This window comes from Myotis davidii, unplaced genomic scaffold, assembly GCF_000327345.1.
Source record: "Myotis davidii unplaced genomic scaffold, ASM32734v1 scaffold57, whole genome shotgun sequence".
Lineage (NCBI taxonomy): Eukaryota > Metazoa > Chordata > Mammalia > Chiroptera > Vespertilionidae > Myotis > Myotis davidii.
Window position 1 is genome coordinate 899,562 of NW_006289718.1, and position 12,471 is coordinate 912,032.

The 12,471-nt window shown below is 35.2% G+C and overlaps 1 protein-coding gene across 1 annotated transcript in view; it reads left to right on the forward strand.

Annotated features, from left to right (window-relative positions):
- VPS13C (vacuolar protein sorting 13 homolog C (S. cerevisiae)) overlaps positions 1-12,471 on the forward strand; it is a 173,292-nt gene that overhangs the window by 137,957 nt on the left and 22,864 nt on the right. The window contains exons 68-76 of the mRNA XM_015563005.1: positions 2,942-3,083; positions 4,342-4,482; positions 5,568-5,649; positions 5,932-6,001; positions 6,532-6,643; positions 6,767-6,880; positions 8,995-9,134; positions 10,851-10,932; positions 11,915-12,028. Of these exons, the coding sequence (XP_015418491.1) occupies positions 2,942-3,083; positions 4,342-4,482; positions 5,568-5,649; positions 5,932-6,001; positions 6,532-6,643; positions 6,767-6,880; positions 8,995-9,134; positions 10,851-10,932; positions 11,915-12,028 (997 nt within the window). The remainder of the gene's footprint in view (positions 1-2,941; positions 3,084-4,341; positions 4,483-5,567; positions 5,650-5,931; positions 6,002-6,531; positions 6,644-6,766; positions 6,881-8,994; positions 9,135-10,850; positions 10,933-11,914; positions 12,029-12,471) is intronic.

The window sequence follows — 12,471 nt, forward strand, 5'->3', positions numbered from 1 at the left end:
TTTTATTTTTCTATGTAAAACATGATGTGTAGTGACTTAGGGAGAAATACATTAGTAGCAATGGAGTACTAACATTGCTGGAATGCCAGGTTTTGTGATACTTAATATATCACACAAGTGAAATAACATTCTGAGAAATAAAACCACTGATCAATACTAATAAAAGGGTAATATGCTAATTAAACCAGGAGACCTTCCAGACGTCCTTCTAGACAAAGCCATGGTGGTGGGGCCAAGGCAGAGGTGGTTAGGGGTGATCAGGCTGGCAGGGAGGGCAGTTAGGGTGATCAGGTTGGCAGGGGGGCCAGTTGTGGGCTAGCACAGGCTGGCTCGGGAGGGGCAGTTGGGGTTGAGCAGGCCGGCGGGGGGGGAGGGAGTTGTGGGCGATCACGCCAGCAGGCAGAGTGGTTAGGGGCTATCAGGCAGGCAGGCAGGTGAGCGGTTAGGGGCCAGAAGTCCCGGATTGCAAGAGGGATGTCCAACTGCTGGTTTAGGCCCTGTACAGAAATCCCCTGCAGGGTCACAGATTGGAGAGGGTGCAGGCCGAGCTGAGGGACCTTTCCCCCTATGTGCATGAATTTCATGCACCAGGCCACTAGTCTTATATAGTAAAAGCCTAACATGTTGGCCGTTCAACCAATCAAAGCATAATATGTTAATGATATGCTAAGGCTACTCAACTGCTCGCTATGACATGCACTGACCACCAGGGGCAGAGAGTCAACTGGTTGATCAGTCATTATGATGTGTACTGATCACCAGGAGGCAGATGCTCTGACTGGTGGGTTAGCTTGCTTGATCAGGACTAAGCGAGACGGGCTGGACATGCCCTGGAGCCCTCCCACAGTTCCTCCCTGGCTGGCCAACCTCCCACATCCCTCCCTGGCCCTGATCGTACATTGGTGGGGTCCCTCCTCCTGGCCTGTGCCCTCTCACAATCCAGGCTGTGCCCCCCTCCCCTGAGTGCATGGATTTTGTGCACTGGACCTCTAGCATAGAATAGTTTCATTACCCTAAAAGTCACCAGTGCTCTACCTGTTCATCTCTCCCTTTCCCCCCCTAAACCACTAATCTTTTTACTGTCTATAAGTTTTCCAGAATGTCATATCATTGGAATCATATGGTGTATAGCCTTTTCATATAGGCTTCTTTTGCCTAACAATGTCCTTTCAAGATTACTCATTTTTTATGGCTTGATAACTTTTATTTTTTGTACGGAATAGTATTCCATGTCTGGATGTACTATAGTGTATTTATCCATTCACTGACTGAAAGACAGTCCTGGTTGCTTGCAAGTTTTGGCAATTATGAGTAAAGTTACTATACACATTCACATGCCGGATTTTTGTGTGGATACTAAGTTTCAACTCATTTGGTTAAATATAAAGGAGCATGATTGATGGATCATATAGTTAAAGTATCTTTAATTTTATAAGAAACTGCCAAATTGTCTTCTAAAGTGGAGGCACTAATTTTGCATTCCCACTGAGAATGCAAAATGAATGAGATTTCCTGATGCTCCACATCCTTGCCCACATTTGATGTTGTCAGTGTTCCAGGTTCTGGCTATTCTAATAGGTGTGTAGTGGCATCTCGTTGTTATTTTGATTTGCAATTCCCTAATTACATATGATGTTGATCATCTTTTCATATGCTTAATTGCCATCTGAATGTTTTCTTTTAGCCCTGTGCTAAAAGTATCCAATATATATTGACATTTCCAAACCAAGCATGTGTCACAATATACCCAACTCCCAGAAAAGCAATGGCCAGAAAAATGAGAAAATGTAAGACTAAATAACGACAGCAGCTTTTCTTTAGAAAAATAAAATGAGGTTATAACCAAAGTTAGTTTCTGATGACTCATTTGTAAGTCAAGCATGGAAAGCCTTTTATCGTGGTGAGTTAATTGAATAATGTGATTGTAACAGCTGAAGAAATGTATCCAGAGAAAATAAACTTAGGACCATTAGTCTTGTGGTGAGAACAGTTGTTTGAAGAATTGAGGACATTCAGAGCATCAATAGTCAATTATAAAACAAGGCCAGTTATTTTGATAAGTCAACAAGTGTTACCAATACTGCTCAGTTGTATACATATTTGAGAAGGCAGTGCTGAATTTGAAGTGACTTAAGCAGAGGTCCTCAAACTTTTTAAACAGGGGGCCAGTTCACTGTCCCCCAGACTGTTGGAAGGCTGGACTATAGTTTTAAAAAAAAACTATGAACAAATTCCTATGCACACTGCATATATTTTATTTTGAAGTAAAAAAACAAAATGGGAACAAATACAGTATTTGTATTTGCATGTGGCCCTCGGGCTGTAGTTTGAGGACCCCTGGACTAAAGAATTAGCCTCTATGAATAGTTAGCAAAGAACAAATAGGTGAAAATATTTTCAAACATGACTTACTGTGGTGATCATTTCACAGTATATGCAAATATTGAATAATTAGGTTGTAACCTGAAACTAATTTGTTTTATGTTAATTATACATCACAAATTTAAACATAAAAATGTGTTTTTCTCATTATTAATAGGCTTGTGTTTTTTAAAATTATACAAAATTGTTATTTTTCTGTTTTGAATTTCATCAATTAAAAAACTTGTGGAAGATTTCTTTTCTTCTCTCATTATTTAAGTTGCTGCATAGTAACTTTAATGTCTCAGCCACAGAGCCTAAAATATTTACTATCTGGTCCTTATAAAAGTTTGCCAATTCTTTAATTGATTGATGTCAACTTGTGATAGAGAAACATTTCGCACTGCTTCTTTTCCTTATGTTACTTTATAATACAGGCATATTCTGGTTTTCAAAAATATCTCTTGTGTAAATGTAATTTTCATAGAAGATTGATAGTTGCAGTAATTTTGAGTTGAATGACAGTTCCACAAACGGAAATATGTGTTCCTAATTTAATTTTCTTTATGAATTATTTTAGTTCTGGTGTTGTTTGGGAGATGAAACCAAAACAGAAATGGAAGCCTTTTAGTCAAAAGCACATAATGTTACTGGAACAATCCTATAAGAAATATCAAGCAGCAAAACAACATGGCTGGATCAAACTAGACAATAATTTTGAGGTATGGCAGAATTTTTTGTTTTTGATTTTATATATGTACTAGAAGCCCGGTGCACAAAAATTTGTGCACTGGCGGGGGAGGGGTGTGTGGGGAGGTGTCCCTCAGCCCCACTTGTGCCCTCTCACAGTCTGGGACCCCTCGGGAGATAACCACCTACTGGCTTAGGCCCGCTCCCTGGGTGGCAGATGGCAGGGCTGATCCAGGGGTTTGGGCTCCGCCCTGGGTTGGGTCCCACATGGGACGCCTGGGCGGGCCGGCCGATCGTTGGTGGTGGTGCTAATAAATAAAATTTTACTATCCAAGTGAAAATGTGTGTGTGGAAGCTAATTTATTAGTAAATAAACTCATTTATTAGGATTGGCATGATTAATATTTATTAATATATTTTTATCAGTCTATTTTTAATTAAAATACACTGTTATTAAATCATATGCTGTAGTACATTTTAATAATCTATTTACAAGACAAATAGATTCACAGAATTAGTTTTGTTGTCAGATTATAGAGAAATTAAGATTGGTTGAAATATTTTTTTATTGGTATTGAATTATACCGATATGTATTGCCTAATAAAGACTTGTACAAAATTATGTATTTTAATGATGGAAAACTTGCTCAGTTAAATTCATTAAATGTGATGATATGTCCACAAAGGAGGGGAGATGTCCACAAAAGTGTACATAGGCTCTTCCAGTGACTCTGAAAATTAATTTGCTCCAAGAAGACCCCAGAATCTTGACTGCAATTTCTAGCTTGTTCTGATTCAGTCATACAGCTTTCTGTCTTTGTTATCTGATGGTTGAGTTTGCATTGGCTACCAGATACCCTCCCCATCCTTCCCCCTCTCCCATAAATGTCAGCCATGTGCAAATGTAAATAACTGTACAGTTCGTGTCAGTTATAAACAAGCTGTCAACTATTCATTGTTTAACTTTGTTAAAACAAAGTTTAAAAATTATCTAGGGTTATCCATGACTATTGAAGATTTTTAAAAAAATATGAAGCATGACTTCCTTTAAGTACAGTTTATGTAATTGAAAAGTTCTCAGTTGTTTTCGTTTTCCTCATACCTTTAGTATAAAAGTGATGATTCTGTTTCAAACATCTCAACAGTATTTCACCTTAAGGTAGATATTTTGGTGAGGCAGAAATTAAGATATTTTTCCCTTTCAATTTGTAAGTAAATGAGTATTTAAAATGGGCCACAGTGCTACTTAATTCCTGCTCATCACAAACACATGTTCTTTTTTTCCCCCAGGTCAATTTTGATAAAACTCCAATGGAAATGCGCCTCCCTGTTCCGTGCCCTATAAAGCGGGATTTTTTATCAGGAATTCAAATTGAATTTAAGCAGTCTCCCCACCAGAGAAGTTTGAGGGCCAGATTGTATTGGCTTCAGGTACCACTGTCATCCTCACTTCAGTACCTATATAGGCTGTTCCTGACTTACGATGGTTCGAATCACAATTTCTGGACTTTATAATGGTGGAAAGCAATAAGCATTCAGTAGAAACTGTACTTTGAATTTTGAGTTCTGATATTTCCCCACATTAGTGATATGCAGTATGCTAGTCTGGTGATGCTGGGCAGAGGCAGCAAGCCACATCTCCCCGTCACGTGATCACGAGGGCAACAACCGGTACTCTGCAGGGTAGTATTAAATACATTTTTGACGTAGGATATTTATCGGTATGTAACCCCATAACCCCATCGTAAGTGAAGGAGCGCCTGTATCTAATCACTCTGGGAGTCTTGGGGATTCTAGCATACATTGTAATTAATGTCTTTCTTTTCATTTGTCAGTTTATTCTCCTTCTCTAAAATATCCTGTGGATTCAGCATATTATTACCATCAAAGTCCAAAGATCTTGTCACATTGAGACTATTTAACTTGACCAGCTAGTCTGCAAGAGTGGTTCCTTGAATTAAAATTGTTGTTTTTAAATACTCCTTTGAATTTTTCATGAGATCCCCAAATAGCATTTTCTTTTGTCATTCTACCTGGGCTATATTGGAGGTTGTTTGGGCAGCTGCTTTGCTTGTTCCCTTCTTGCCTTTCCTCTCTCCCTCTCTCTTTTTTTCCCCTTCCTTTTAACTGCTGGATATTATTTAGGACATTTTTATTCTTTTTCTTCTTTCTACCTATCATTTGATTTCATATCCAGTCTCCATTTACAATTTATTTAAACATAGTTAAAATCTCACATGATCCATAGGTACAAGTATTTCCATGAATGATGTACATGCTGTGTAATGTTAATGCAATGATGAGGATATTTACATATTCCTTCATATAAAAAAGCTTGCCCTTGCTGAGGTATATAAGAATTTTAGATTTAAATGAAACTTCTAATAGTACCACATATACATACGGATCCTTAATTATGATGAAATTTGTGACATCTTCTATAGTATTGTCTCTGAAACGAAAAGTTTAAATTATTTGTAATCCTGCTGAGTTACTTTTCTTTTTTATCCCCTCAGGTTGATAACCAGTTACCAGGGACAATGTTCCCTGTTGTGTTTCATCCTGTGGCCCCTCCAAAATCTATTGCTTTGGATTCAGGTAAAAAACAAAAAAAAAACAGAAATTAAGTTGAATATTACTCTGTGTCGGGCAAAAGTTATTTAGCTGGTTATATTCTCCTCTGTCAACCTGGAATAATAAATCCTCTTGTTTAGTTTCCTTTTTGTTTTATATAAATAAGGAATTACATAAGGAAATGTGTTTTTGAATCTGAAAAAAAATTAAGTTGAGATATACTCTGTTTATAAAAGTTAAGTAAATATTACTTTTACCTAATATAAAGCTTGATTGCCTCTTTCTTGTTTTATTTCTTCCCCGTAGAACCCAAACCTTTCATTGATGTGAGTGTCATCACAAGATTTAATGAGTACAGTAAAGTCTTACAGTTTAAGTAAGTACATTTTCCTTTATTTATCTAAAGGAATTTAAAAATGAGACTCTACTTTGAAAATAGTAAATTATTTTCTACCTGAATATATTAATCCACTTTTGGTCAAGTAATTTTCTATGTTGAAATAATTCCTTCAAATGCCTTCTCCACTTCGTTACTCTAATTAGCATATAAAATAGTTAGTGAAATATAAATGACATATGTATTTGTGAGTTGTATTCTTTAAAGTAATTGCTGTGGACTCTAAAGAAAGGATAATACATGCTATATCATCTCGTCATATTTGTCTCTTCTGTAACATGATAAGTGTGGGAATTTGGGACTTTAAATGCTAAGTATAACCTTCAGTGAAATCTGTTACGGAAAAAAAATCTCAGTCTAAGTAAAGTAGACTTTGAGCTTGTAAACATGACACTTTTTAAGAGATAAGGAATAAGTACTATGGCTTTTGACAAAAATCAAAGTTGAAACATTGAAAATTACTAGGTTTGATAGAAACCCTTTTCCTTTAAAAAAATGTTTTTCCTCAGGTATTTTATGGTCCTCATTCAGGAAATGGCCTTAAAAGTTGATCAGGGCTTTCTGGGAGCTATAATTGCGTTGTTTACACCAGCAACTGACCCTGAAGCTGAAAGAAAACGGGTAACAATTTTTTTTTCTTGGAAAAATTATAAAACTTGAAAAATTAAATCAGCCATTTTTTTGAAATAACTGTAGTAGAAGAAGAAAATTAAAATAGAAATTCTTGATTTATTTCTTTTTCAGACAAAGTTAATCCAGCAAGATATTGATGCCCTAAACACAGAATTAATGGAGACTTCAATGACCGATATGTCAGTTCTTAGTTTCTTTGAACATTTCCATATTTCCCCTGTTAAGGTTTGTTGCAATTATTATTTTGAAAATTTGGCAGAATTGTTGTAGAACTTTTAAAGGAGCTGTGTATAATCGTGGGTTTTAATTTGTTGCATCAAATATTTGGTGAAATTTTGTTTGATAAGTTGAAATAATTAAGATAGTTCTCTGTAACATATGTATAACCATAATTCCCACAGAGAAACCACCAGAGCGTGCTTTCTAGTCTTGAATTAATGGCCCCTTTATTCAAGGAAGAAGCTGACAAAAGCATTTCTTAATTAAGCAAAGAAGTGCTCACCAACCTTTAATGTTTTGGTTGCACTTTGTAACTACTACCACTGCTTAAACAGAAAACTATAATGGGTGCCCTCACCAGAATGTAAAAACGCTGAAGTTGCTATTATACTGTTGATGTGGTGTTTTTCACTCTTCCAACATCTGATTGTAACTAAGGGAGTAGAAAATTGGATACCTTTCACTTGCCTGATTTTGTACTTTATGAACCCATTTCCTTTTCTTCTTTTGTTGTTCTTTGTAGGTTTTATAGGAGAAGGTGACTGCTCAGGACATTCACAAATGCTGTCAACCATAATGCTGTAAACTTGTGTAATGGGGCAGATTAACAACTAAGTAACTCTAAAATATTGATGACCCATTACATTTTCAAAAACTGTTCACAGCACATTATTTTTGGTAGCATTCACCAATCCATTCAGCTAAGTGAGGGATTCATAAAATGAAATTATTTTAAATTGACGTATTAGTTTGGTGGTATCAGACATATCCAGTGTTAGGTTTAAAATTGATATTGTTTTATGTGGTAGTTTATATACAATTTCTTTTGCATTAAGTGGAAATAAGTTATTTCTGAGATTGAATAATACCTTCAAGAAATATTTACTGAATGGCCATGATCAAAGTTTCTGTGGGAGGTATAAAGTGACTTCATGGAGTTTATAATCCAAGGCAGTGATGGTGAACCTATGACACGCGTGTCAGAGGTGACACGTGAACTCATTTTTTTGGTTGATTTTTCTTTATTAAATGGCATTTAAATATATAAAATAAATATCAAAAATATGTCTTTGTTTTACTATGGTTGCAAATATCAAAAAATTTCTATATGTGACACGGCACCAGAGTTAAGTTAGGGTTTTTCAAAATGCTGACGCGCCGAGCTCAAAAGGTTTGCCATCGCTGATCTAGGGAGTATTCAGGTTTTTAGGCACACTGGGAATTGTGCCATGAAGTTGAATAATTAAGGTTATGAACTATAGTTACTTTCTTTTTTAAAAAAATATATTTTATTGATTTTTTACAGAGAGGAAGGGAGAGGGATAGAGAGTTAGAAGCATCGATGAGAGAGAAACATCGATCAGCTGCCTTCTGCACACTCCCCACGGGGGGATGTGCCCGCAAGCAAGGTACATACATGCCCTTGACCGGAATCGAACCTGGGACCCCTCAGTCCGGAGGCCAACGCTCTATCCACTGAGCCAAACCGACCAGGGCCTCTAGTTCCATTTTAGATGGAAACCCCTTCAAGGTAGAATAAGCTAAATGGGAATGTGAAAGTCTCATGTTTCAGTACTGAGGTGAAGGGGCACGTGGAAGCCCCTTCACCTCAGTACACTTATTACACTTTTAAAAACTTATTTAGCAACTTGCTAATGGTTGCCATAATGGTCACTTATTGTTACTTGTTATTATTGTTACTTGTAATTGTAACAATTGTTATAGTTAATTGTTGCCATAAGTTATTTACCTAATTGGATGAAAATAATTGATTATCCATTTTGACTGGTAGCTTACTTGTGTGCCATTTGACATTTTTCTTCCTAAAATGATTATGCTATTTTTTAAAATGTTATTCTGGGCCCTCCATATAAACACAACCACATTTATACACTTTGAATAAATTATAGTTCTAAATTTGGAGCAGACTAATTTATATTTCACAAAATATGAGAATAGGGTAAGAATGAGTTATTCTGTGGTAATTATATACTGAGTAACAAATAATGGCTTTCTTTAGGACCCTAATGAAAGATACAACATTTGTTTGTATCTAAAATATCTGTATGTAAATTTTTTTGTTTGTTCTTACCTTCTATTTATTATTATTTTTCTTTTAGTTACATTTGAGTCTGTCTTTGGGTTCTGGAGGTGAAGAATCAGACAAAGAAAAACAAGAAATGATTGCAATTCATTCCATCAATTTGCTATTGAAAAGCATAGGTGCTACTTTGACTGATGTGGATGATCTTATATTTAAGTAAGATTTATGTTAAAGTACATTGGGAGACTTTTGTACCAAGGTTATCTTTCTGGATATTAATTTCCTTCATTTTTGCTAGAATGTTAGCTTAGAAAAATGTCTTACTACTTAAACTTGAAGAGTTTGGTCCCTTTCTAGTTCTTCTCTTTTAATATGCTTATTTTACTCATAAAGATAAGGTAAAGAATCTTGTGTTTTCTTAAGTTATTAATATCTTGATAATACACTAATGTAGATTAAAATTGAATTATTTTAGCAGTTTATATATTGATCATTTTTTAAAACAATTATATTTAGAAATATGTAGCTACAGGGTAAGATTTCAGTATAATCATAAGGCAAATTATAGAGTATAACTCTTTGCTGCATCTAATAGTATAATACTTAATGTGTGCCAGAAACGTATATATTCAAGGAATGTTTATCAAATTGAATATTCATCTATAGGATTAGAACAAGTAGTTACCTTGGAGAAAAAGACATATCACTTTCACCTCAATTGTACACTATTGAATTTCGTGGACTCAAAGAATTAAAGATAAAGTTCAAGTTGAAAAGACTAAGGAAAAATAGAAGTTAATTGCTATTAGGTCTCTGAATAAAGGAAGTCTAAGTTTAAAAGTAAAGGAAACACTTTATAACAAAATCAAGAAAATTTTTAAAAAATAATTGAGAAAATATGACACAAAGGATTAAGAGTCTTCCTATTTAACATTCGTGAGAAAAAGCTAAAGATTCCAATGCCATATTGCCAGAGACAGTAAGAGATAACTCATAAAAGGGCAGGTACAGTGGCTGATAGAGATCTGAAATGTTACATTTTATTTTTTATCTAAGAATATAGGAAAGTTACAGCAAATTATCAAAAGATTTCAAAATATGAGCAATTCTAGTACAAAAAGGGGGTGAGCCTGAGAAAAGGGTACCTTTGAAAAAAACCTGTAGGAATGGAAAGTGATATGTATCAAGAGTCTTAAATGGTTTTAGTCTTTCACTCAGTAATTATTTTGGGGAGAATTCCATAAAAATATCTTTAAATTTAACCAAAGAGTTATATTCAAAATTTGGAACTGTATGAGAGGAAGAATTGTTATGATACTTTACACAAAAGTGTTACATAGAATTTTGAATGACAGAGATAAATATTTATTCGCAACTAGAGATCTGGTGCATGAAATTCGTGCATGGGTAGGGTCTCTAGGCCTGGCCAGTGATCAGGGCCAATTAGGGCCTTCCTTCCCCGTGCTGCCGGCTGCTGGCCAGGGCCATCCTTCATTCCACGCTGCCCCCAGTGATAGCGAGCGGTCAAACTCCAAGTTGGTTGAAATCCCGAGGGGACAATTTACACATTAGCCTTTTATTATATAGGATGTTAAGTGTAAAACTGCATACAGAATTTAAACATTTTAAAATTGTATTGAAGAGAAAAGAAAGGATTCAAAGTGGTAATCACGGAAAGAAAAATTAAAAAGTCCACTGTGTGGGGGGATTATGGTTGACTTTTTTAAACCTTTTTCTTTTTTTATGAAAGACTTGTATGAGAATGTACTATTTAAACAATAAATCTGTTACCATAATGTCAAGATCTCAAGTATATATGTGGCAGATGTACAGATCTAATTGTAAAAGAATTAGCAATAATTAATCATTGAAATTTTAATTATCTTATTTTCAGAATATAATCTTAATACCTTTGAATCTTTCTTCTCCCAGACTTGCTTATTATGAAATTCGATATCAGTTTTATAAAAGAGATCAGCTCATGTGGAGTGTTGTTAGACATTACAGTGAACAGGTAATTTCTTATCATAATATCTCATAAGGAATATTCTTCATAAAATGTCAAAAGAAAACATTTGTATGTGATTGTGTGGTATTCAGTAATGTTTACCTAATTTATCCCAATTTGCAATCTTATTACTTAGTAGTTTCTTGAATGATTACTTTCTATTTCTTTTAGTTCTTTCCCCCTCTATATACCTTTTAAAAAGTTTTTTCTGGTACCCTTTTCCCTTTGCAATTACATATTTATTCACTTTGGAAAAGAATAATGACTTAGGAATCATTACACTTTATTTTTTTCAGTGACTGCAGTTTCTAAGTATATTCTAGTAGAATTGCAAGAGGAATTCTAAGCCAGGTTCCTCCTCATAACTCAGTTACTCTGTGGTTCAGTTTGACTACTCAGAATTAGTAGTTGTTTCAGGGCACAAGAGCACCCTTGCTTACTGTGGTACTCCAAGGTACCATTCTCCTGCCTTCATCTGTTGGAAGGTGCTTTCTCCTGTGGTGTGTAGAGACATTCTGGTTATTAAATGTTCACATAAGCATAGATTTTTATTTGTTTTTCTTTTGGTTGTTATTCCCTATTTAGTTTCATAGTAATAGTGATGATAACAATATTAAAATTAAGGAACAATCACTGAATTATATATTCACTTAATGTGCATACTCAGTCATGCAAGGTCAGTATAATACACCTCCCATTTTGGAGATGAGAAGACTGAGGCCTAGATACTCACTAAAGTTATATAATGGCAGACTGTGCCTCAATCCTAGTTCCATCTAATTTGAAAGCCCCATGTAAAGTACTAGCATACTGCCTGCCACATTGTGAAATATCAATTAGTGAGCATGTAGTGAACATAGTACTGTTTATTCCGCATTGCTTTCATTTAACAACCTAATTTAACGAGTACTCCCTCTTTTTCCTGTCGTATCATAATGTTGTCTCTTCCAATAGTTGTAAAGGACTTAAATTCCTTTTTTTTTTTTAGTTCTTGAAACAGATGTATGTCCTTGTATTAGGCTTGGATGTGCTTGGAAACCCGTTTGGATTACTTAGAGGTCTGTCTGAAGGAGTTGAAGCTTTGTTCTATGAACCCTTCCAGGTATTGGTCTTTTATTTATTTTAAGTATAGCTATAGGACAATGGTCGGCAAACTCATTAGTCAGCAGAGCCAAATATCAACAGTACAACGAATGAAATTTCTTTTGAGAGCCAAATTTTTTAAACTTAGACTATATAGGTAGGTACATTGTTATTCACTTAATTAGGGTACTCCTAAGGCTTAGGAAGAGCCACACTCAAGGGGCCAAAGAGCCGCATGTGGCTCGTGAGCCGCAGTTTGCAGACTACTGCTATAGGAAAATGGATGTTCTCTTTTATTAATGACAAATAATTTGTATTTTAACTGTATTTGGGAATTGAATAATATTCAGATAACAAAAATACAACAGAAAGCAACAAACTAACAAAAACTCACAGGTACAATATGGTGGTTACCAGAGGGAAAGGAGGGAGGACGGAGTTAGAAAAGGGTAAAATTGTGGG